This window comes from Anser cygnoides, chromosome 5 (assembly GCF_040182565.1).
Source record: "Anser cygnoides isolate HZ-2024a breed goose chromosome 5, Taihu_goose_T2T_genome, whole genome shotgun sequence".
Classification (NCBI taxonomy): domain Eukaryota; kingdom Metazoa; phylum Chordata; class Aves; order Anseriformes; family Anatidae; genus Anser; species Anser cygnoides.
This window is the reverse complement of record NC_089877.1, coordinates 12,484,281-12,509,274: the sequence shown is the minus strand read 5'-3', so window position 1 is coordinate 12,509,274 and position 24,994 is coordinate 12,484,281. Positions and strand designations below refer to the sequence as shown.

General features: G+C 66.1%; 1 protein-coding gene across 11 annotated transcripts; it reads left to right on the top strand.

Moving 5' to 3' along the window:
- Positions 1–207: 207 nt before the first annotated feature.
- CTNND1 (catenin delta 1) lies at positions 208–24,994 on the top strand. 11 transcript variants are annotated; one of them, XM_066998178.1, is made up of 21 exons: positions 208–404; positions 9,995–10,113; positions 10,884–11,204; positions 12,124–12,195; positions 12,467–12,625; positions 12,792–13,327; positions 16,771–17,234; positions 17,338–17,521; positions 17,806–17,923; positions 18,547–18,700; positions 19,089–19,106; positions 19,355–19,423; positions 20,645–20,772; positions 20,953–21,103; positions 21,323–21,515; positions 21,616–21,730; positions 22,225–22,312; positions 22,599–22,646; positions 22,755–22,852; positions 22,989–23,060; positions 23,253–24,994. In XM_066998178.1, the coding sequence occupies exons 3-21, from the start codon at positions 11,010–11,012 to the stop codon at positions 23,259–23,261; spliced, it is 2,871 nt and encodes a 956-aa protein (XP_066854279.1). In that variant the 5' UTR covers positions 208–404; positions 9,995–10,113; positions 10,884–11,009; the 3' UTR covers positions 23,262–24,994. The 11 variants fall into 11 exon arrangements, with proteins under 11 accessions (XP_066854279.1, XP_066854278.1, XP_066854277.1 ...); XM_066998177.1 differs by having other exon boundaries at positions 23,250–24,994; XM_066998176.1 differs by having other exon boundaries at positions 22,986–23,060.

Genomic DNA, 24,994 nt, shown 5'->3' with positions numbered 1-24,994 from the left:
CCCACTCCCACCTGACCCCCCCGTACCCCCTCCCCGAGCCCCGGCAGCCACCGCCCTCCCGCCCCCCCCGGGGCCACCCCGGGGCCGTGCCCCTCGCCCCGCCCCCGCGGCCTCAGCCCCTCACCCCTCTACAACAGCCGCCGCCATTGGCGCGCGGCGCCATGACGTCAGGGGGCGGCCCCCGCCGCGCCCCGCCCCCCGCCCCGCCGCAGCACCTTCCATTTTAGGTGCGGGAGCGGCGGCGGGCGCACGGCGGCGAGGCCCTGCCCGGCCCGGCCCGCTCCGGCTCCACTCCGCTTCCGATTCGGTTCCGCTCCGGTTCCGCTCCGCTGCTCGCCCCCCCGGGGACTCCCCCCGTCACCGGGGCCGTTCCCGTGCCGTTCCCCTCGAGGAGCCCGGCCGCGGTAAGTCCCGTTCGCCGCCTCCGGTGCGGGGCGGGGGCAGCCCCCGGTGCCCCCCCCGCTTTATTCCCCTCCCCCCCCGGTTTGTTGCCCCCGGTCCCACGGGGGCAGGGCCCGGAGGTGCCGCGGGGCCCCGCGCCGTGCCCCCCGGTGCCGCCCCCCCCCCCGGTTTGGGGCCGCCCAACAAAGGCCGCCCCGTGCCAGCTGCCCCCGGGACCGTGCGGGCTCGGCCCGGTGCGAGCGGGACCCCGCGCCCTTCCTCCCCCCGCCCTCCTCCTCCTCCTCCTGCCCTTTGTGTGGGGAGGAGGCCGGGGGGGGTGTGGGGGGCAGCGGGGGGACCCCCGGGCCGTGCCCGTCCCCCAGGAGCGGCGGCCGGCCCGGGGAGCCCTCCCCGTCCCGCTGCTCGCGGGCACTTTGTCCGCGCCTTTGTTCGAGCGGGGCCGGGGACTTGTGTGCCTAGGGAGGGTCAAGTACGCGGGGTGGGGCGCAGCGGCTCCCCGTCCTCCCCGGCAGGTCCGCGTAGCTCCCGTCTTGGGCAATAACAATAAAAAAAAAACCAACATGCACACATACATACATATATATACACCCCCGCTGGGGTCACGGGTTAACAAGTGACACTGGAGCGCTTCCAGGAACCGGGTCCCGCGGCCCTGGGCTCGCAGTTCCCGGAGCTGCGCTGTCACCGAGCAGCAGGGCAGCGGCCTCCCCTCCTGCCTGGCCTCCCCCTGCCTTTTGTGCCGCAAACCATCCGCCTCCCGCACCGCGGGTGCCCGGCGTGCCCCGGCGGAGCGCTGCGGAGAGGAGGCTCGCTTTGGGGCGAAAGCGTGGAAGTTTCGGTGGGAGGGCTTCGAGCTCCGAGCCGCCTGGGAGCGGGGCATCTCCGTTATGCCCCTGGGCTTGGAGCGAGGCGGCTCGGACAACAAAGCTTCCTGTGATTGTTCGAGCGAGGGGTGGGTCTCGCCGAGGTGCCTCCCTCTCCGGGAAGGGCTCGGTGCCCGAGCTCGGCCGTGCGGCCTGGGAGATGGGGGTAGCGAGGAGCCGTGGGAGGCCCGCGCTGTCCTCGCGAGGATATGTGGCGGGGCGCTGCTGTCCCGGGGCCGTGGCACCTAGATTTTGGGTTGTCCTCTGCCCCGCCGCTGGGTGGTGAGAGCAGGGTGTCTGGGCACGGCGGCGGTGTCGGAGTGCAGCTGCCTGGCCTCCTGCCTCGGTGTGGAAATAAGAAAATTGGGAGTAAGCTTGTCTTCCACCTGGTACGGAGAAGAGAAGTGAAGCTTAGCACCTCTGGGACCTGGGTGCGCTGGGAACCCATAGCCGGGGTGCAGCTGTGCTCCCGGCGGCTGGTTCTGTGCCTTCTTCCCCCAAGAAGCTGTCGTGGACGCGGGGGTGAGCGGCTGGCCGGTGGCTGGCGGCATGTGGAGGCTGTGGGTCTCGCTCCTGCGGCGTGTGCCGCTGTGCATGACGGATCTGCGGGGCTCTCCTGTGGGACCCCAACCTCCAGGCCCCCCGGGAGAGGTGCCGGAGCCCACGCAGGGGGCTCCGCGGGCTTCCCGCTTCACCTTGCCTGCTCCATCCTGCTCCTGGCACTCCTGAGGCAGGTTCTTGGTGGTGGTGAAAAAAAAAAAAACTGACCACCCTTAAAAACCCCCTCCCCCTTTGGTAAAGCCCTTCTCCTTCCACTTGGCTGAACTTGGCCGGGACGCTGTTGCATGCGAACGACTGTCCTGCGTGATGCGCCGGGGCCGTGCGCGGAGCCTTCCTGGAAGGGGTGGGAGGTGGGAGCCCTTCCTCAGTGGGCTGCAGAGGGGTGAGCTGCCCACTTCTGGCTGCAAGGCTGGGCCCACGTCCCCGGGCCAGCAGCCCTCGAGGTCCTGCCGTCGCTCAGGATGGTCTAGGCGGTGGAGGTGAAGGGCCCAGCCCCTCCATGCAGCTGGTCACCGTCTCCACACTGCCTCTGATCTTGGCTGTTGGCTTCTCGAGATAGCTTACCAGCCCCTGTGACCTTAGGGTGCTGCTTGAGTTTCTCAACACCCCCTCGTAATGGTCCCTCGCTGTCTGGGGTGGTGGCCCCGAGGGGCGTAGAGCGCTCCCAGCCTAGCCTCCGAGACCCAGGTCCCTGCACTGCTGCTGCCTTCGCCCGTCATCGCCATCCCTGACGGCCAGAAGCAGAACTGGGGCCGGTCGGGGTCCCTAAAAGCAGCGGGGTGCCGCCTGGCCGCGGTGACAGCCCCAAACCCACGGGGTGACCGAGGGCGGTGTGTGACACGGGGCTCGGCGGGCGGAGGAAGCTGTCCTCTGGCACGGAGCGCAGGAATGCGCCTCGACACGAGGCTGCTGGAAAGGGGCTGGATTTACAGCCTGCAGAACAAAGTCCCGGAGTTCCCCGAGGTGGCCACAACCCCCTGTTAGCTCTCGTGCCCCCCGCCGAGGCCGTTTCGGGGCCGCCGTCCTCCCATGGACGGGCTCAGCACCGTTTCCTCAGAAGCCGGGGACTCCCAGCAGCAGGCCGATGACTGTAGCGTTGGATCATGAGCGCGTCTGGCTCCTACGTGTCTCGTGTCTGTTGCTAATCTGCCCGCCTTTCCACCCAAAATAGATGCTCGCATTGTCTCGCCTGCTGCCACCGCGGGCTGAGCGCAGGGCCACGTGTCCGCGGGGACAGAGCCGTGGGGTGGACGAGCTCCGTCCCGTTCCTGTGCCCTGGCTGTGGGCTCGGGAGCTCCCTGCCCCAGTTTCCCCCCGGGGGGGGAAGTGCAGACAGATCCTGGTTTCGTATCAAAACCCCGCGGCACGGCGGGGTGAGACGGGGCGGTGGCCGGGGTGAGTAAGGAGCACAGGGTGCCAGGCGTGGCGCTGGGCACGGAGCGGCCCTCACCCGCTGCCCGCCGACGCGGGGCTCCCTCCCGCGGGCAGGAGCTGCCCTCCCGGCCGCATCCCAGCCCCGGCTGCTCCCGTTCCTCCGGGGCGTTGGCCCCGATCGCAGCGCAGGCTGCTCAAAGTTCACCGCCTCCCCTGCCCGGCCCGGCCGAGGAGCCTGGGGGACGCGGCCCTCCTCTCCCCGCGTGCCGGGGGGGCTGGAGGCAGGGCGCAGGCAGCAGGACGGGCTGCGTTACCCCCGTCCCGTGCAGCAGGACCTGGGCTGAGGGGTGGGATCCCCCCGGGAGCAGGGCGGCCTGGAGGGGCTGAATACGCAGAACCCCTTCCCACCCTGGCCAGGAGGAGGAAGGCGTCTCTCTGTCCTCAGCTGACGCGTTAGTTTTTTTTTCCCTATTTTTTTTTTCCTTTTACACCACGGTCCTGCTGAGAAGCACTCCCGGATCGCCCGGCTGCCTCCCCACCAGTGCTCCCAGTGCCATCCCAGCGCCGGGGAGCGCGGCGGACCGCCAAGACCAGTTTTTCTGACCCGCGAGGGTGGGTCGCCGGTCGCGTCTGCGTGCTGCTGGCAGGCCCCTTGCCCAGCGGAGCAGCGCGTTGCATTCTTGGGAGCGTGTCGCTGCTTGCCGGGCCTGCCTCGCCGCGCGCTGCCTGCGGCGAGCCGGGGGCACCTCGTCCTCCTGCCTGCTGCTCAGCGGGGTCCGCGGGGTGAGCAGGGGGACGGCGCGGCGTGCTTTTGGGGGAAATCCCCTGCTTCAGGCGGGCTGGGTCCTCCCCCGTCTGCGTGGCTCCGTTCTCTGCCCGGCTCCTGTCTCAAGCGGCGGTGAGGGACGCTTGCGGTGCTGCCAGCAGAGCTGAGTTCTTGCTGTCCCACCCCAAACCCCACAGCGTGTTGGTAGCCCCACGTGCCCCTGCTGACGGTTAGGGGGTCCTGATATCACCGCCCAAGCCCCGCGGACACCGAGCCCATCTATAGGGCCTGCCGGGCACAGCCCTGTCCCCGCGGGAGACTCTTCGGGGCCGGATTGTGGCACCTGCCGCCCTGTCCCTGCAGGCTGCTCCTCGCCCCAGGGCGTGCTGCCACCGCGGGCAAGCCCAGGGCACCCCAGGACCCCCCCAGGACACCGTGCCCCTCCTGGGTGCCGTGCCCCCGGCGGTGCCTGCGTGCGGGGCGGAGGCGGCGGGGAGCGGCCCTTGGCAGGACGCGGTGTTTAGCAGCTCACGGGAAAGGGAAGCCGTGGCGTCACTTCTGTCTGACCAGGAAACGTGGCTTTCCTGCCCTCGGCTCCTGCGGCAGCCTGCGGAGCTGCCTCTCGGCGGTGGGACCCGGGGGCCGGCAGCCCGAGGAGCACCACCAGCGGTAGGACGAAGCCCCGCGGTCCCTCCGAGCGTGATCGGGGCGCGGGCTGCTGCCCGGTTTTGTCTCCTGCTCGTGTGAGTGCTGGCTCGTGCCAGTCCCCGCACCCCACATGCGGCGAGGGGACGGCACGGGACCTGCCCTCACCCTGCTGCAGCCCTCGTCCCCCCGCCGTGCTTCCATCCCTGGCTCTGACGCTTCCCTGATGGTTTTCCCTCACCCATTCATTACCCCTCTTGGCAGGGTCCTCGGTATCCTCTCGGAGAGCAGATGCGCGCGTGCAATTAGAGAGCAGGGGCAGCAGATGAGGTCACGCCGGGCTTTTCGCCGCCCGCCTCCTCCTGCCCAGCCCCGGGTGACGGGTGCCGTGACTCAGCCCTACCTGCCCGGGGAGCCGGGGCTGGCCGCAGCGAGGGGAGGCCGTCCTGCCGCCCCCGGCATCGAGCTGCTCGCCTTAATCTCGGCGATTCCTCGCGCGCCGCTCCCACGCCAAACATGAGCTCAGCGCCTGCCTGTTTGCTGAGCCCGGCCAGGGGTGCGGGGCTCGGCCCTGGGGCGGGCGGGGGGGACGGGGCACCCCGTCTGGGTCCGCAGGGGGGCTTTGTGCTCCTGCCCCCCTCCACCGTCCTGGTTTTGCGGTGATTTGGGTGTTCCTGGTGGGGCTGGCTGGTGTTTTAGGTGCGGTGCCCTCCTAGCGCGTGGCGCTGTCCGGGTAATTCCCCCCGGGTTAATTCCCCCCGGGTTCCCCCGTGCCCTGGCCAGCCCTCGGGCACGGGTAAGCGGCGCGGAGGCAGGGCCAGCCCCTCGGGGACCCGCGGCTGCAGGTGTCGGGAGAGGAAATGATCTCAAGTGGCTTCGCTGGGAAGAGGGAAGCGTGACTGCGGCGAGGGCCGGGACATGGGAAAGGGGCGAGATCCGCATTGTCCCGTTCTGGGACGCCGTGCCGCGCTGTGGCCCGGGCAGGGATGCCCGTGCCTGTGGCTCGGGGGACAAATTCCCCTCGTGCCCCGGGGAACGCCAGCCCCTGGGGGCAGCGTCTCCCCTCGGGGCCAGCCAGCGGCAGGCGCGAGCCCGCCAGGACCCAGCTGTGCCCCTGGGTGGGGGCCGTGCCCTTGCCCCTGCGCTCGCGCTCGGTCCCTCCGTGATTTCACCCAGAGGGACTTTGCTCCCTGGGCCCTGCGGCGCGGCCCTTATCTCCTCGCCGCCAGCCTGCTGTTTGCTTTTACTGGGGGGGGAAAGAGAGGGAGGGAGGGAGGGAGGGGGGAGAGGGCGCGAGGCGGCCGGGTGGGAAAGTTCAGCCCAGTGCGGGGAGAGCCGCGGGGCGGCCGGAGCGTGGCACGCGGCACCGGGCCCGGCGTGCGGGAGGACACCCTGTAGTGCCGGGGCAGGGCACGGAGAGCCGGGGGGGAGGCCCCCCGGTCCCGCTGCTTCACCCCCAGCTCCTCGGGGGGCTGGGAGCCGCTGGGGCGAAGCCGGAGCCCGCTGGCCGCCGGAGCGCGGCCTGTCCCAGGAATGCTCTGGCCCCGTTCCCAGACTCCGGCGCTGGGTGTTTGTTTGTTTGCTGTGCCCCCGAGGTCTGGTGCTACCGTGACAGGAAGCGGGAAGGCCGGGGGGAGGGAGGGAGGCCGGCTGGGGATGTGCCTGTGAAATAAATCCCTTTGTCCCCGCCGAGCGCTCAGCTGCGAATTCCCACAGAGAGGAGGAGAGAGCCGCCTTTGTGCTGCCCCCGGCTCCCGACAGCCAAACCGCTGGGCCCGGGGCACCGGCATGGGGGAGAGCCCGGGCCTGGCGCCCCCCCGGTGTCCCCCGGGGACGGGCTGCGGGCACGCAGCAGCGGGGCCCTTTGGGGTGCTGCTGGCGGGAAAGGGGCCGAGGCCGGGCACGGGGTGGGGGCTGCGGGCGGACGGGGGGCTCTGCCCCGAGCCTCGCGCGGTCCTGCCCCAAGGGCCGCTCGTCCTCGCCTCCCGCCTCGGGTTCGGGCCTCCCGGCCGCTGCGAGGCCGTGCTGTGCCGGGCCGGGCCATGGAGCCCCTCGGGGGCCGCGTCCCCGCTGCCGTGGCGGCTCCTGGCGGTGGCCCCCCCGGCGGGTGCGGGGGACAGCTGCGGGGCCGGATGGCTGGCATACCAGCGCGGCGAGCCCTGCCCTCTGCGGCCGGCCCTGCTGCTCCTCGCCGCTTCCTCGGGGGCAGCCCCCGCTCTGGCAGAGGGCACCCGCTGCTGCTCTCGGGCCGCCGCGCCCCCCGGGGGGGTCTCCCAGCCTCGTCCTCGGGCCCCGATCCCTATCGTGCGTTCCTGCCCCGGCTGGGGGGAGTCAGGGCTGCTTCCTCCCCGCAGCCTGGCGCAGGGCCCCACCCTGCCTCTTATCTCTCTCCTCCTTATCCTGCCTTGGCCGCCGGCCCTTTCCCTTATAGGGCCTGCTGGTGTGTCTCTGCTTGCATCTCCGCAGGTAACTCCCTCTCTCTCTCTCTCTCTCCCCATCCAGGCTTTCCTAATTTAGGTGCGCGGCCCTACAAACGAGGCGGCGGGCGAGGTGGGCCAGGCCTCGCATCCCGCTGCCGGTCGGACCAGTTGCACGCGACAGAGGGAGGAGAGCGGCGAGGAGAGCCCCGGGCGGCCGCTCCTTGCGGGGTTTTTTCCCCCCCCCCCCCCCTCCCCTCCCACCGTGGCTCGGGCCGGGCTCTCTGTGGGGCAGGGTGGGTCCGTGCCAGCGCAGGCAGCGCCCGGGGCGGTGGCTGACCCGCCTGCGACGAGCTGGTTCTTCCCGCACGGGCAGGGCCGGCCGGCAGCCTGGCCAAAGTCCCTTCTGCTTCCTTCCTGCTGCCTGCTTTCGGGCACAGCCGGCCCCGCACCAGCCCGTGGGGCCACCCCCTAATCGGGATCCCCACGGGTCCTGTACCCAAACCCGTGCCATCCTGCTGCGCTGGGGTGGGCGCGAGCTCTGGGGTTGGTTTCCGAGCCCGGACCCTGCTCTCGGGGCTATGGAGAGATGCTGGAGATGCTGGTTCATTTATTTATTATTCATTTTTTTTTAGCTAATTGAGCCTGACCAGCAGCCTGCGGTGAATTAGCGGGGACGCGAAGCAGCGCGGAGCGAGCGTAATGCACCGCGAGTGCTCGGACCGTGGCGGGCTTGAATTATTAACGGGGCTTCTGGTTGTACCGAGCGCGTCGCGGCGGGCAGGCGGGACCCCGAGAGCCGCCTTCCCCCCCCCCGGGACAGGACGGCGGCCTGGCACCCGGGGCCAGGGGCTCCGTCCCGGAGGGAGCGCTGCAGGTGCTTCCCGGCTGGTCCCAGCCCTTCGGCTGGAGCAGGGAGGCTGCTGTGGGCCCTGGGGAGGGAAGCTCTGCACGTGAACCGCCTCGTGGTGACGGCGCGGGGGTCGCTGCCGCGGTGCCCCCTGTGCCCGGGGTGGGTTTTGTCTTCGTTTTGTTTTTTGCCCTGAACCCAGCCAGCTGAAATATTTTTGGCTTGCTTGGGTTTTTAAGTAACGGGTGTGTCAGCGAGTGCCTCTCTCATGATGAAAAGGCTTCCTTGCAGCCGTCCTCAGAGCTGGTCACGGTCTGGCTTTGGAAAAACGCTCTGTAGTTTTATCTTCAGAGGACTGGGGGGGGTCCGGGCGCAGAGCGATGCCTGGAATTTCACCCTCTGCCTCGCGGGATGCGGCTCGCTTGGCTCGGAGCTGCCACCGGCGGCTTGCTGGCCGCTGGGGTCACATCTCCTCTTCCCTCCTGCTCCCCCTCGGTTTGGGGATTAACCCTGGGTCGATGGAGGCAGCCCCCTGCCGGGGCTGGGGGGGCGTTTGTGGGGGGGAAAAAAGGAGAGGCGGCGGGCGAGGGAGCGGTGCTGTTCCTTCCCCCTGCTGTTGTGCTCCGCTCCCTGTGGAAGGGACAGGAAGGAAACATCTCACGGCTGCTCTGGCCCCTTATCTGGGGCCCTGAATAGCCCCACAAATTCCATTGTTGGCGGCCCCGTTACGGGCCGAGCTCCCAGGGGACGCGTGGAGGTGGGACGGGGCAAGGAAACGCTCGCCCTGCTCTGGGGCTGGTGCCTGGGGGCCTCGCACCCCCGGGGGACGCAGCCAGCCCCTGCGGCGGGGGCTGAGCCCTGCAAACCTCAGCACCCACGCGGGCATTGCAGAGCCCTAGGGGCTGGGGAGCCCCTGTGGATGCGGGGTGCTCGATCTGGGGGTGGAATTTGGGGCGGCACTGTTTGGGGCGGCACCACACCTTCCTCGGAGATCTGCTGGGCATCTGGGGCGGGTGAGAGCTCGGGGCAGCCAGGGGCAGCGCTGCCTGCTGCTGCCTTACAAGGTCCGGGCAGCAGGTCTGTTGCAAAAAAAAACCCTTAGGGCATCCCTGTTGCAAGGTGGGAGGGGCGGAAAGCTGCGTGCCGGAGTCAGCAGTCGCATCGGGGAGCCTCCTGGGGCCTGGCGGGGCTCCCCGGGCAGGAGGGGTGGCGGTGGGCAGGCCGCTGAGCGCCCAGCCGACGTGGGCTGGGGCACGGAGCCCTGTGCGCGTGCGCCACAGCTTCCCCCTCGCTGGGCACTGCGCGGGCACGGGTGGAAGCAGCGAATTTCTTATTGGTGAGGGCAGGTTACGGGGTGGCAGCAGCCAGATGGCGAGATGTGCTGCGGGCAGCCTGCGAAGCGCGTGGAAAATAAAAGAAAAAAATCCCCCCCGTTTCGGTCCCGGCGGTGCCACGGGGTCTGGCAGCACCGGGCAGGGCGGCTGCTTGCTGCCCGCCCCACGCGGGCTTTTGGGGAGCGGGGGAGGCGTTTTAGGAAGGGTTTCATCTGGATACGCTTGACATAGTGTGGGAAATAGATAAGGGTTGAGGAGGAGGGAGGGGGAAAAACAACTCTGGGCTCCTGAACCAGCGTCTGCTGCAGGGGCTGGCAGGGAACGAGGAGCTGGGCGGGATGGGGGCTGCAGGGGGGCAGCAACACCCATCCTCTTGGTCCTGGGGGGCTGCGGAGGGCGGCGATACCCGTCCCCTCGGTGCCGGGGTGCTGCCTCACTGCGAGGGAGGGTGGGCAGAGCCGAAGCCGCGCTGGAGACCGTGGGAAAGCAGTTCCTGTGCCGGCTGCCTGGCTTCGACGAGTCCCCACACGCCTGCCGTGACTGCGTGGCTTTGGGAGAGCCTCCTGTGGGCCTGCCGGGACCCAGCTGGGCCGTTCCCCGGCAGCGGGGAGCAGGTGGAGGCGCCGGGTGCTGCGGGACCGGCACCGACCCCGCGGCCGTGCTGGCCCCCTTCGGAGGGGAGGGAGGAGGAGAGGAGCCCCTTTGCCCAGCCCGTGCCCCCTGCCCTGCCTTGTGCTGGAAGTCCCCTGTGATTTGACCCCGTTCTCCTGCTGTCCCTGCAGCTCTCTTCCCTCCTGCTTCCTCCCTGTGGTGGCTGGGCTCTCTCTGCCATGACTCTCTGCGCCTAGACCTGGCTGTCCCGTGCCTTTGCCAATCACACCCGAGCTTCCTCCTCCGACAGGTCTGTATGGAACAAATTTGCCTCTCTCTGCCAGTACACGTTGATTGTGGTCTGCGTGCTCGCTGTTCTCCCTCGGGAGGGGGTGTCGGAGGGGTCCACGACTGTCCCTAGATCAGCGGGCTGAGGTTGGCCGCAGGTTTGAGAGCCCCGCTGAGGACCTGGAGGGTGGCAGGGGTTTGGCAGCCGTCACAGGGGTTTATAGGGTCCCCTTCTGGGGTTCCTGTCCCCCCTGTGCTCCCTTTCCTGGGTTGGAGGGAGCTGTAGAGCCAGGGCTGTCTCCCCACCGCACTCTGCTTGCCCTGGGGAGGAGGGAGCGTGCTAAAAGCAGCCGTGTCCCTCGGTCCTGGAGGCGGCAGCGGGGGGGGATGGAGCCCTGCTCCCTCTGCAGAGCCCTGTCCCTGCTCTGCTCCGGGCCCAGGACGTGCCCTGCTCTCCTGGCAGCGGCTGCGGGTGGGGAAAGCTTCCTGCAGCCCTCACGGGAAGGAGAAACCCCAGCACACCGTGGCCATACGGAACCCGTGCGGTGTGCCGGGGAGAAGGGCTGCCTGACCCGAACGTGCCAATTCCCCAAGCTTAGTGCTGGGCATGGGGCGGCCGAGTGCTGCCTGGGGCCGTGCGGCTCTGAGACCCTCTTCCGACCTGGCAGCGGGGCGGGAAGGGGCGTTAGTGACATGAGTTATGTGTTTCCCTGTTCTCAGAACCTGCCTTAATAAAATCAGTCTCTCCTGCCCTCTCTTCTCTCCTCCTTTCCCCCCCCAAATCACACGCAGTGAGGAGCGCGGCTCCTCCCCTGCCGGCTCCCCTTTTCCTCCCCGCACCTTGACACCGAGCCGACTCCGTCTGCGCCTCCCCGCGCCCTCCGCCCCCTCCCTGCCCACCCTGGGCGCCCGGCACCCATGGACGACTCGGAAGTGGAGTCGACCGCCAGCATCCTTGCCTCCGTCAAGGAGCAGGAGGCGCAGTTTGAGAAGCTGACGCGGGCGCTGGAGGAGGAGCGGCGCCATGTCTCGGCCCAGCTGGAACGAGTCCGGGTCTCCCCGCAGGACGCCGGCCCGGGCTTGGCCAACGGCACGCTCACCCGGCGGCACCAGGTAAAAACAAACCTCGGCAGAGGCGGCCCCGGAGGCTCCCGAGCCCCCTGTCCGCCTCGAGCCTGCCTCCAGGAGGGCAGCCCCGGGCCCGGCTCCCTCCGTGGGGCGTGAGGATGGTTCGGGCTGGCCTGGTTTGTGACGCTGCTGGCGCTGCGCGCGGCTGGGAACAAGTGATTGGGGACGTGCAAACAGACAGACCTGGGCAAACGGTGTCTTTTTGGGGACGCGGAGGTGGCCTGGGGGGTCTCACACCAGGTCGGCTCAGGTCTTGGTCTCTCTTGGTGCGCGTTGAAGGCTGGCCGCGGTCAGTACCCGGGCATCTTCCCCGCTTGGCTCCTTGGAAGGCGGTTGTTGTAGGGCCGCGTGTCTGCCTCCTTGCGTGGCCGTGGGCGAGTTCCTGGGGTCTCGGTTTTTGTGCCTGGAGGAGCTAAACCGGGGCTGGGGGAGGCCTCTTCTCCGCAGGGCTTGAAATGTGTCAGTCTGCCTCGGCTGGAGAGCTCTGTCCTCTTCTTCCTCTCCCGGGCTCTGTTTGGGGGTGTTCTCAGAGGGCTGTGCGCGGTGTCGTGCGGGAGGCATTTGCCTTTCTGGCAGTGAAGGGCGGTGCTGCCGGGAGGAAAGGCTCTTCGGAGAGGGTGTTGGGCACTACAACGGGCTCTCGGGGGCAGTGGTCGCGGCACCGAGCTGCTGGAGGTCAAGAAGTGTCCGGACAGTGCTCTCAGACACACGCTCTGGTGTTGGGGTGCTCCCACGGGCTTGCCGTGCTCCTCTCCTGGCAGCGACGTGCGGGGTGTGCTGCGGGGTCGGGAGCAGGAGGCGGCCGGCTCAGGGCCTCGGAGGAAAGAGAGAGGATATTTGGGGTCCTGGCAGGGGAGGGGGCAGCAGCTGAGTAACCGGCCTGCTGTGACGATGTGCCTTTCAGAACGGCCGTTTCTTGGGCGATGCTGACCTGGAAAGGCAGAAATTCCCAGATCTGAAGCTCAACGGACCACAGGTAAGGGGAAACCTCTGTTTGCAGGCAGCCTCCTCGCTGCGTGGGGGCACGGGGGGTGCTGGGGCAGGGCTGGCCATGTCCCACACCTAGCTGGGACAGGGAACGCTTGTGGTTTTAAGGCAGCCACCCTGGCCTGAATGGGTGTGGGGTGTGTTTTTGTTGGTGCACCCTCCCGTGCAAGGGGATTTCAGAGTCCCCCGATGGGTCAGGTCTCCCAGGGAAAGGCTTGTGCCTGGTGTTGGGGTCTGACCCCGCGCCCCTGTTCCCCCAGGACCACAGCCACCTCTTGTACAGCACAATCCCCAGAATGCAGGACCCGGGCCAGATCGTAGAGGAGACGTACACCATGGAGGAGGACCCCGAAGGAGCCATGTCCGTGGTGTCGGTGGAGACGTCGGATGATGGGACGACCCGGCGCACGGAGACCACGGTACGGGCCTGGGGCGTGCCTGGGTGGGTTGGTGTCCTGCTGGGGTGACTGCCACCCCACGGCTTGTGAAATCTGCCCGGGGCGAGGTGCTGGGGGAGGGTTCTGGGGACGTGGGGTTGTGGCGTGGGACAGCGCTCCCTCACGTGCCCTCTGCCCGTCCCTCTAGGTGAAGAAAGTGGTGAAGACGGTGACCACGCGGACGGTGCAGCAGGTCCCGCTGGGGCCCGACGGCTTACCCTTGGAAACCTCCCCCGTCGGCACCAACTACGTCCAGACGATGGACAGGAACTTCCGCAAGAACGGCAACGGCGGCCCCGGCACCTACCTGAGCCAGCCGGGCACGGCCACGCTGCCTCGTAACTACCACTACCCCGACGGCTACGGCCGCCCCTACGACGACGGCGGCTACCCGGGCAGCGACCACAGCTACGGCAGCCTGTCCCGCGTCACCCGCATCGACGAGCGCTACCGCCCCTCCATGGACACCTACCGGGCCCCCAGCCGGCAGGACATCTACGGCCCCCAGCCCCAGGTGCGCGTCGGGGGCAGCAACATGGACCTCAACCACTTCCACCCCGAGCCCTACGGCCTGGAGGACGACCAGCGCAGCGTGGGCTTCGACGATGTGGACTACGGGCTTATGTCGGACTACGGCACGGCCAGGAGGGCAGGGACCCCGTCCGATCCCCGGCGTCGGCTCAGGTATCGGGGTACCGCGCGCGTGGCAGCGGGTGTTGGGGCGGGGGTCTCCGTGGGGTCCCTTTTCCTTCCCTTTGCGCTCGAAGGAGGCGCGCGGGGACTGCGTGATGTGCTGAGTCAGGAGCACAGCTCGTGCAGGAGAGCTTGCATCCGCTTCTAATTGCGTGCTTAATTGGTGGTTAAAACTCAGGGCTAATTGAGCTGGTCGTCCTGCAGCGAGGAGTTCCGCGGGGTGGCTGGACGTAGCTCCGGGCCCTTTCCTCCATGCTACCCGTTCTGCCGGCGCGGCGGCGACAGCTCCGAGGGAGCTGGGCGGTGGGATCGGGCATCGATCCCATGCCCCGTTTCATTTATCACACCTGTCACCGTGCCTGGTACCGGTTCTGGGGCACAATCCCCGTCCTGGAAGCAGCAGCAGCGATCTCGCCGAGCCGCGAGCGCCGAGCCAGCCCCGCAGGAGCGGTGCCGGGGCGATGGAGGCGCTGCGGCGCCCTGGGGAGCGCTCCCACAGGGTGGGAGAGGCTGCTCGACCTGTTCGGCAGTCGCAGCTCCTCTCGCCCTCGTTTTGTTTTGCTGGGGGGGATCGGCAGCCCTTCCAGCCTGACTGCTGAGCAGAGCAGGGGCTCGGTGGGCTTCGGGCGCGCTGGAGGCATCCGGTGGTGCTCCCTGCCCGGTGCCGCGGCTGCCACGGGCTCGTGGCACGTACCAGGCAGGACCGGAGGACGTGCGTACGTCTGGGTGCCACAGGTGGGCAGGAGAGGCTGGTCGCAGCCTCCCGGGACGTGCAGGAGAAGCGAGGGAGGGAGGGAGAGGAGGCGTTTGCCAGCCCCTGACAGAGATCCGTCGTCTCTCGAGGCGTGTCCCGTAAATCCCCGGCAGCCCTCGGCTGCCGCGGTGACTCAAGGAGCAGCTTTGTCCTCTGGCTTGTGCCAGCATGAGCGCTGCTGCTGCTGCTGCTGCTGTGTGGAACCAGTCGGGGCGGTTGTGCTCCGGGGTTTGTCTCCCCAGCCCGCCCCGCGCTGCCGAGCCCGCGCTGGCTGCGGGAGAGCTGGCACGGCGCTGCCCCCGCCGACTCGAGCCGCCGGTGGAAAGAAAGGCAGCGCTGGTAGTTCTGGGGCTGCCTGTTCGCCATCCGCCCCCTAAATCCTGGAGGGAAGGAGTTGGGGAGCTGGGTGCAGCTGGGCTCGGGCTCCGGGGGGGTGGTGGTGGGGGGACAAGGACCCTTCGAGCCCCTCCAGGCCACCTCCTGTCCTCGCGCAGGGCGAGGGGATGGGCGCAGCCCGTTGCAGGCTCTTCCCTCCCCGCGCGAGCCGATAACGATGGCAGCAATCCCTGGAATCCAGCGGCTGTTGAGCTTGGCTTGCCCCCTGCCTTCTCAGTTTCCCTCGCCTGGCTCGCAGCGACGGGAACGGGCGGGCTCAGCGTCCCACCCCCTGCCTCCCAGGTGTTTGTCTTGAGCCGGGGCCGGGCTGTTGATGGCTTCCTTCAGGTAGGCAGCTCGCCAGGCGCGGCGTGCGCTGCCTGGGGGGTGCCCACGTCCCCTCCGGCCTGGCTTGGAGCCCCCCCGCCAGCAGGGGAGGAGGAAAAGGGGGCTCAGCAGCGCTGCTCCCGCTCGCCTCGCTGCCCTGTATCGTTTGGGGGAGGTGGTGAATGCCCCTGGCTGCCGGGCAGGAGCTCCCTTTTGGGGTGCGGGAGGCCTGGTATGGAGCGAGGCCGGCTGCGGGCTGTGCTGGCGAGTGTTGGGGTGGCTCATTTGTGGTGTTGGCAGCTGGTTTGCCCCTGCCTTATTTCGTAGAATCAGTAAGGTTTGAAAAAACCTCCAAGATCACCCAGCCATCCCCCTCCCACCCATGTCCCTCAGCACCACGTCCAACCTCTCCTTGAACACCCCCAGGGACGGTGACTCCCCCACCTCCCTGGGCAACCTGTCCCAACGCCTGGCTGCTCTTTCTGAGAAGAAATGTCCCCTAATTTCCACCCTGGCACAGCTTGAGGCCATTCCCTCTAGTCCTATCACTGCTTACCTGCGAAAAGAGGCTGACCCCAGCCCCCCACACCTCCCTTTAGCTGCGGGCATGGCGTCGGTGCTGGTGTGATGTGCTGAGCGTGGTGCTCTGCAGGCTGCCGAGCCCCTCCTGGTAGCCCGGCCGGGTGGCTGCTGCGTGGCAGCACCTGAGGAGGACGTGGCTGTGCAGGCGGCTGCTCCCCCGAGCAGCTCCCAGCGTGTGGTTTTGGCAAGCCCCGTAGCAGAGGCTGCAGGGGAAGTGGTGTCCTAGGGAGCAGAACTTGTCGCCGTCCTTGGTTGTGACTTTCCCTGCCTGCTCGGTGGTCCTGGAGCTTCCTCTATGGGATTGGGGAGCTCTGGGGGTGGCTGGGCAGATGTGAGCTCGGGGACCCCCATCGCCGTGGCACAGCCGGTGTGCCAGCAGTGGTCAGGCCCCTCTGTTAAAGCCCCAAGTCTCCTCCCATCCCCGCCTGCTGGAAATGGCTGAATGCCTGGCTGGGGGAAGGATGGTGTTCACAAGGTGGCCAACGCTGGCTTGCCAGAGACTAAAAATGGGGTGAGAATGGAGGATTTTGTGCGGGGTGTGCTTTGGGCTGTGGAGGAGGGTGTTCAGTGCCCCCTCAAGGCGTGGGGGGTTGGCTGCATGTCCCTGCAGCTTCTGCCTGCTGCTCCCGGTGCCGGCGGTTCTGGGGTGTGCCGAACCCCCTCGGGGCCGCGGCACAGCCCCCGTGCCTCTTGCCAGCTGTCTGCAGGCCAAGCGGTCCGAGCCCAGCTCCGGTGAGGCTTTGCCCTTTGAAACGAGGGCAGCGGTTCAGTCGGGAGGCACGCGTTTGCCCGCGAGTGCTGTGGGGCAGGTCCGATGGTGGCACGGCAGGGACGCGGCTGGCACGGGACCGGGCTGGGTGCTCCCCGTGCCCGCTGGTGTCGCAGCCTGGCTCGCAGCAGGCTCTGCACGGGGCCGCTCTGGAGGCCTGGGCGCTTCGGTGTGGCTTGCCCTCCCAGCAGTCCTGGTGTGGGATCAACTTGCCCTCTAGCGGCCACGGGCCCGCGTTCGGTATCCGCGGCGCTGCGCGAGCTGCCCCCGCCTCAGGACCGGGTCTTGCTGCTGTAGAGGTTACGCAGATCGGGACCCGGTGTCTGGCCCAGGAACTAAGTCTGGTGGGTGGGAAGTGACTGCAACTGCTCCTGGGGCTGCTCGCAAACCTCCTGAGCGGTCCTGGGGGTGCCCTCTCTCCTCCCTCTGGGCCTCGTACAGCTCAGGGGACCAGGAGGGTGCCACAGCGCCCTTCTGCAGCCCGGCTCCCTTCCCTTGTTGGACCCCTCCAGCTCCAAGGCTGACTGCATCCTGCGCGTGCTCCCCCGTCTCCTGCAGGGCCAGGGAGGCCACGGCAGCCCCCAGCGCCTCGGGTTCGTGCTGATGCCTGTTGTCTCCCTCTCCTAGGAGCTACGAGGACATGCTGGTGGACGAAGTGGCTCCCGACCGGTACTACTGGGCCCCGCTGGCTCAGCACGAGCGGGGCAGCTTGGCCAGCCTGGACAGCCTGCGGAAAGGGGCCCCGGCCCCGGGCAGCTGGCGCCAGCCGGAGCTGCCGGAGGTGATCGCCATGCTGAGCTTTCGCCTGGACGCCGTCAAGTCCAACGCCGCCGCCTACCTGCAGCACCTCTGCTACCGCAACGACAAGGTGAAGACAGAAGTGCGCAAGCTGAAGGGCATCCCGGTGCTGGTGGGGCTGCTCGACCACCCCAAGAAGGAGGTGCACTACGGCGCCTGCGGGGCGCTCAAGAACATCTCCTTCGGCAAGGACCAGGACAACAAGATCGCCATCAAGAACTGCGACGGGGTGCCGGCCCTCGTGCGCCTCTTGCGAAAGGCTCACGACATGGACCTCACGGAGGTCATCACAGGTAACGGCCGCGGGGAGGGGCCGATTTGTAGGGGGAGGGAGGCACAAGGAAGGCTTTTAAAGCCCCCGTGGTCTGACTGCCCCTTCTGTGTGCGCCCCTGCAGGGACGCTGTGGAACCTGTCCTCGCACGACTCCATCAAGATGGCCATCGTGGATAACGCGCTGCACGCCCTGACCGACGAGGTGGTCATTCCCCGCTCGGGCTGGGAGCGAGAGCCCAACGAGGACTCGAAACCCCGCCACATCGAGTGGGAGTCAGTGCTCACCAACACTGCCGGCTGCCTCAGGTACGGGACGGAGGCTGCAGGCTCCTGGAAGAGAGCTGGTGCGGGCTGGGCTGCTGTAACGCTGCTCCCCGGCTGGGAAGTAGCAGTCCCACAAAGCCAAATGGGAGCAGCCGTGCTCTCTGCAGCGGGGCTGCTCTCCTGGGACGGCTACTGGTGATGCAGCCCTTAATTTTGGGGGAGTTCTTCTCGGTGGAGGGAAGCCGGGGGGGGGGGTCTTGAGCTCTGCTGGGTGTGTGCTGCTCCTTGCCTGCCCTCCCCCGTGACGGGTCTCTCCTGCCCGCCAGGAACGTGAGCTCCGAGCGGAGCGAAGCCCGGCGGAAGCTGCGGGAATGTGACGGCCTGGTGGACGCCTTGATATACATCATCCAGTCTGAGATCGGCCAGAAGGACTCGGACAGCAAGGTACCACGGTGGGGTGCCGCCAGCATCAGCGGAGCGGGGCCGGTGTCCGTAGTGCTCTGCCCGCTCGTGGTGGCTGAAGCTGGGTTTGTTCCTCCCAAGGAAGGGATTTGGGGAAGGAATTAAATGGGACAAGCTGGAAAAAAAAGAAGAAAAAAAAAAAAAAACAAAAAGGATCACCTTCCTGTGATCTCTGCTTGGGAAGAGAGCCTGTGCGGGGCATGCCCTGCTGGCTGTGTGACCAGGTGCCCGGCTCTCAGCCCGCAGCTGGTGTTGGGAATACTCGGCCTCCAATGGGGCTGTGGTGTCTCACTCCTCCCACGCTGATACCCCCTGGTTCAGGGCTCCCTAATCTGCCTTGAGCCGGCGTTGGCTTGAGTTTTTGTTGAGCCTTGCCTTGGACTGATTTGCTTGTGGCAGAGAGCTTTTTGGCCCAGCAGGGTGTGAACTTCTTTCAGCAGGGACCGGCCGTGCCCCCCTTGGGCAGGGGTGTGCTCCTGAAATGGAGCTGCACGTCCCAGTTCTGCTCTGGCCCCAGTTTAGCCAGCTCTGGGTTGGAAGCTGTGCTGGTAACCGTGTGCTGGGCACGTGCTGCTGTGAGTAAAGCTTTCCGTCTTTCCCTCTAGCTGGTGGAGAACTGCGTGTGCCTGCTGAGGAACTTGTCCTACCAAGTCCACCGTGAGATCCCGCATGCCGAGCGCTACCAGGAGACACCTCTGGTCCCCACCAACAACACCGGGCCCCACGCCGCAAGCTGCTTCGGTGCCAAGAAGGGCAAAGGTTCGTTGGGAGGTGGCATCACAGATTTGTTTCGGCTCCAGTGGGGCTCGAGGGTGGTCTGGGATCTCTGCGCTCCTCCTCTGGCATCTCTCGTGTGAAGGCTAAAGCGCGGCTTTCTCTGGAGACGCGGTGGCTCCTTCCTCCCCTGGCTTTGGGAGCTGCTGCTCGGCTCGCCCAAAGCGTTTGGCCCAAGCTAACGGCGCCCTGGCGGGTTTCTGTGGTGGTGGGATGGTGGTGGATGGACATCTGCTAACTCCACGCCTTCCCTTCTCTCCTGTGTCGTCCCTCCCCTTCGCTTTCTTGCCAAATGATCTGCCCCATGACGCTGTTGGCACTCCTCTCCTCCTGCCTCCTCTCTCTCCTGTCCTCCTCTCCACTTCGCCAATAGACGAGTGGTTCTCCAGAGGTGAGTGTGCTCTCGGTTTTAATTTGTCCCTGGTTCGATTGGGTGCTTTTCCTGGCTCTTTGTCCCCCTTCAGCTGGCCATGCGCTGCCTGCACTGTGCCTGATGCCCTTGGTGGCCCTTCCTGGTACACGCTGGTAGCTTCAGCAGCTCGCCTCTGGGCTCGTTCTCGCAAAAAAAAAAGGCAAAAAGCTGTTGGGCTGACGTGGGTGGGAAGAGGTGTCTCATGCCCCTGTGCTTGCCCTTTGAAGGTAAAAAGCTCCCGGAAGACCCTGGTGCCGACACAGTGGATTTTCCCAAAAGAACAACTCCAGCCAAAGGTATGTTGCCTGGTGTTTGCACAGGGCCTGAGTGCGTAGAGCTGCTTCTCCCGAGCAGTCTGGAAAGGAGCAGCGTCGATTTCCCGCTGAAGTGAGCCTCTCAGACGGGCAGAGTGCGTCTGTGGATGCCCACGTGTGCTAGCTCTGCCCTAGGCAGCCGTGAGGAGGCCTCTTGGTCTTGGTGGAGGTCAGGGCTGGCTTCTTGGGCTGTGGAGGGAGTCCGAGGAACTAAGTGAGGGACAGTGTGGTGACACAGCCCTGGGAAAGGTCCCCTTGACTGTGCTCCCAGACTTTGCAGATTCTCCTGCCTGCCCTTCATGCCCAGGAGAAGAACAAGCAGGACTTAAAGCCAAAATGTCCTGCCTCGAGGAGTGTGAACGTGGGGATGGGTTGTTCCAAGGCAGGTGCCTGACCTCGAGGGCTGCAGATCCCGTCCGTTCTCTGGGCTGTTGGCCTAGGGCTTGAGTTCAGCTCCTTTGCCCCATACCCCCTGGGTTTCCTGGGGGTACCCTGGTGTCTCCAGGGAGAGTGAAGCTTCAGGCCAGAAGAATCACAAGGAAACTTAGGGTAGACCTGACCTGGTGAGCAGCTCCAAGAAGCGGTTGTCACTCTTAGGCTGATCTAGGCTGGGGGCAGAACTGGCAGCCATCTGCCAGAAAGCTGAGCAGCCACCTGTGTTCTGGGGCTGGCATCATCCCTCCCCGCAGCTGGAGACAGGATGGGTGGAAAACTCCACAGCAAGATGGAAAATCTGGCTTCCTAAGTGTAAATAGCAGCCCCGTTGCTGCCTGGCCGCTGTGTAGTGAGTTTATATCAGAGGTGAGGCGAGAAGAAAGCCAAACACTGCTTTAGAAGCCCCTTCTCAGAGTATGTCTTAATGAAAAAGAGTTGATGCTTGGAGACCTGATGCCTGCCTGCTCGCTGGGGTGCCTGCAGGCCGTGAGGGTGAGCTGAACCAGGCTTATTCCGTGTGTTCTTGGCTGCCCCTTGCTTGTTGCTGTGCTGAAATTGAGGCCTCCCTGCTCTGGGCTGTGGTTTCCCATGCTGGGGGACAGCCTGCCCTGCTGTGCACCACGAATCCCAGCAGCAAGGAGCACGGAGCGTGCGTAACGGCTCCAGGCCTGGTGTCCCAGCAGTACCCCTCTGAACAAGGAGCCTGCTCGGTCTCAGCTGCTGGCAGAGCCCTTCAGTGAGCCCTTGCTCCCCGCGTGTCCCCGGCAGGCTACGAGCTCCTGTTCCAGCCGGAGGTGGTGCGGATATACATCTCCCTGCTGAAGGAGAGCAAGACTCCAGCCATTCTAGAGGCTTCGGCGGGAGCGATCCAGAACCTGTGTGCTGGCAGCTGGACGGTGAGCGCCTCACGGAGCTGGGGGGGGATGTGGGGAGCACGTCCCCCTGGTGTGGCTGGGGGGGCTCAGTCTGGCACCGGGGAGCAACAAGCAAAGCTCCCAGCGGCGTCCCCCGCCGCGGGAGCAGGATGAGGCTGCGCCTGCCCAGCCTCACGCCGTGGTGCTGTGCTCGCCCCGCAGTATGGCCGGTACATCCGCTCGGCGCTCCGCCAGGAGAAGGGGCTCTCTGCCATCGCTGACCTCCTGACCAACGACAGCGAGCGCGTGGTGAAGGCAGCCTCCGGAGCCCTGCGCAACCTGGCTGTGGACTCGCGGAACAAAGAGCTGATAGGTGAGGGCTGCGGGGGAGCCCCAGCCTGCCCCCCAAATCCACCTGGCGCGGGCAGGAGCTTCCTCTGGGTTGGGTGGCTGAGGGTGTGCGCGGGCACGGTGGCTGCCCTGTGTTGGGCTGTGGCTCCTCTTCCGGAGCAACCTGTGCATCAAAATTCATTCCTGACACCTCGTTGTCCTTTTCCTTGCTTACTTACACCCAGTTATTTCCCCTTCGCAGGTAAACACGCGATCCCCAGCCTAGTGAAGAACCTGCCTGGAGGCCAGCAGACCCCAGCCAAAAACCTCTCCGAGGACACCGTGGTGTCCATCCTCAACACCATCAACGAAGTCATCGCGGAGAACCTCGAGGCCGCCAAGAAGCTGCGGGAAACACAGGGGATCGAGAAGTTGGTGCTGATCAACAAAACTGGGTATGCCCTGCCTGAAGGGCGGCGTGGGGGCAGAGAGGGGCTCCTCCAGGGGCCTCGAGGCCGTGGCTGTTCAAACCTCTCTTCCTCTGCCTCTTCCTAGGAACCGCTCAGAGAGGGAGGTCCGAGCGGCTGCCCTCGTCTTGCAGACGGTTTGGGGTTACAAAGAGCTGCGGAAGCCCCTGGAGAAGGAAGGTTGGAAGAAGTCAGATTTCCAGGTATGGGGTTTGATGGGGGAGTGCCCTGTTATGGTGGGAGCAACGGGTAGGGTCCTGTAGCATGGAGAAGGGGCTCCTGGAGCTCTGCAAGGCTTGGTTGCAGCTTCTGCCTTGCTGGTGGGAATGGAGACCCTTGAAGGTCTCCCCTATTTCTTTGGGGTGTGTGTGGGGGAAACTCTGCAAACTGTTAAGCCCAGAGTGTTAAAATCTATCAGTAGAGAAGTCTGCACCACCTCTGGCATTCAGTTTCTTTCCCAAAAGCTTCAGCTGTCCCTCTCGTTGGGGCCGGGTGCTGCCCTGGCCCAGCCCAGGCAGGCCACCTCCACCCTCAGGTGCCGTGGGTGCGCCCAAGGGCTGTGGAGCACCCTCTGGTTGCTTCAGGCCCCTTGCTCGAGGGCTGTGAGAGGGCAGCACCGTTAGGGCTGGTGGTGTAGGGGCTGGAGGGGGGTGGTGCGTGCTGGGCAAGTACGAGCAGTCACTGTCTGGTGCTCCAGGTGAACCTGAACAGCGCCTCTCGGACCCAGGGGGGCAACTCATTTGATGACAGCACCCTGCCTCTCATCGACAGAAACCAAAAAACAGGTAGGGACACCTCTGGCACCTGTCCCTGTCGCCAGACACCTTGTCGGTACCCAGCCGGGCTGTGCTCCCGTCCTGCTCTTCACCCCAGGTTCCTTGGGAGCTCACACAAGGCCGTCAGTTTGAGCTTTGAGCTGTTGGGGCTAGAAATGATGCTTGGGGTTCACATAGGCCCTAGAGCGCCCCTGACCAACAGTGCTGAGGCCACAGCTGGGTTTGGGCTGCTCCAGCCGCGGTGGGCGGCGGCTGCAGGGGCCGTGCCTGACTTGCTGTCTTCCCCCGCTTCTAGACAAGAAATCCTCCCGGGAGGAGATCCAGATGAGCAACATGGGACCAGGTAGGAAAGGGGCTGGAAGCAGGGCGTCTCGCTGCCCCGGCGTGCTGGGAAGACCCCTCCTCCTGCGGGGAGGAGGCCGCTCCCTGACCCTGCCCTGTCCCGCTGCAGACAACTACTCCACGCTGAACGAGATGGAGCACAGCAGGACGCTGGAGCGACCCGGCGACCTCGGGGACACGGAGCCAGTGAAGGCGGCGCCGCTGATGGTGAGCAGCTCCTCTCGAGGGGCTAAGAGCCACCTGGGCAGGGGTGCGGGGGGCGGCACGCCGCGAGGAGGGAGATGTGGGCCCCCGCGACTAACCCTGCCCGCTTCCCCCCACTAACCCCGTGTGTCTGCAGCAGGACGAGGGGCAGGAGCCGCGGCCCGAGGCAGAGGAGGCGGAGGAGGATGCCCCTGTGCCTTGCCCCGTGTCGGTATGTCCCGCGGTGCCCTGCCCAATCTGAAGCGGTGGCAGATCCTGCTGTGCTCGTAGGGGTGCTTTGCCCAGCCAAATCCTGCTCTGATTGCTGCTGCTGCTCGATCCGTCGGGGTCACGGACACCTCTCTGCCGCCTACCCCTGCCCTGCGTGTGCTAACATCTCTCCCTCTCTCTCTCTCCACAGCAGAAGATCTAGCTGCCATCCCTGCCTCCGTTCACTTTGGGTTGATAATATATTATATATATATAAATATATAACTTCGTGGTGGATTGGACTGATTTTTTTTACCTTTTTTTTTTTTTTGCTGGACTGTTTGTGCCAACTAGCCAGCCAAATGACTTGGCCCGGTCCTGCGAGGGGCAGCCCAGGCCACTCTGCCTCCTCTCGGCAGCTGTACCTCCCTCTTCTGGGACGACTTTACCGATAACTCTTCCTCCCTGTCCTTCGCCGCCACCTTCCTCCGGAGAGCGAACCCCAAACCCTCCCGCCTGACCGTCGGGATCGACCGGCGCCGATGCTGCAAAGACTCCAGCCTTCCGCCTTGACCAGGAGCTGCCTTCTCCTCCCACACCTTCCCTCTGTTTGGAGTCGACTGCGGGGACGGGGACAGAGGCCTCGCGACCTCCTTCTGTTGCCTATAGGAGATATTTCGGGGGGGGATCGCTCCGCACCTTAGGCTGTTCGGACAGCTGGAGCTTCCCTCCCCGCTGGTGGTGGGACTGGAGTCCGAAGGAGGCTGGAGTCACGGGGGTGTGAGGCGAAGAAGAAACAGCAATAACTTTTTTTCTCGCTTTGTTCTAGATAGGAGGCTTTGGGGGCGTGGGAAGAAGGATCTGAGTCGTGGGGGGGGCTGGATGGGCCCCCTGTGCCAGGAGGGACCCGTAGGTGTGAAGAAGGCTGGTGTGGAGGGAGCGGGACAGGCTTCCCCTGCCCGAGGGCGATCCTTCCAGGGGAAGGAAGGAAGGAGGAGATGCGGCAGGGCTTTTTGGGGCGAGGTTTCTTAGGGAACTGGCTGAAGTAGCGGAGTGCTGTGCGCCGGGCCGGCCAGCCGGGCTGCCAGGGGACGAGCAGCGGGGCGAGCCAGGACCCCCCCTGCACGCCGGGCGCCTGCGGCAGTGCCCCTCAGCCTCCTCTTGACATGTGCCTTTCTTTTGCCACTGTGAAATAGCTCTTTGAATTGTACTGCCCGGCTTGGCTGGGGCGAGGGGGTGTTTGCTGGGCTACCGGTGGGCTTGAGTTCCTGCTGGGAGCCTCAGCTGTCCGCGGCAATGCTGGAAGCCCAATTTTTGGGAGTCCCAGGGGGAGCAGGGCTCTCCTCCGTGCCCTGTCCCCTGGAGGACGGGCTGTGCTGGGGGCACGCAGCCTTGTCCTCTTTGCTGCGGTGGTGGGGAGCACGCTCCGTGCTGTGACTTTCTCTTCTTTTTTTTTTTTCTGGTGGGGGTGAAGTGGGGAGGCTGAGGCTCCCTGTGCAACTGGAAGCCTCCCCGCACGGCTACGAACTGGCCACGGAGCCCTCGCCAGGCTGCAGCTCACCCCAAGTGCCCCCATGGAAGGGGGGAGGCCCCCGTGTGCCTACCCCCCGGCCCCAAAACACCTCCCAGCCCCGGGGCTGAGCCCCCTCTGGCTCCAGGCGCCCCTCACGTTGATTCGGTTCTGTTCGGGGGTCTAACTTCTCTTTTCCTTTGACTACGTAAAACACTAATTCCTTTTAATTTTGTAATTTCAGATGAACCAAAAAAACCCCACCCAAGTACACAGCCCAGCTTCCCCCTTCCCTCCTCTCCCCGTGGGCAGGGGAGCTGGCTCCGGGGGGAGGGAGGAGGGGGGGCAGGAGCACCCTGCTGTTCCTTGTCTGATTCCTGTGCACACTCTTATAACGCTTTTCAAACAAAATGATTTTTTTATATAAATAAAGTTTTTAAAGTGTG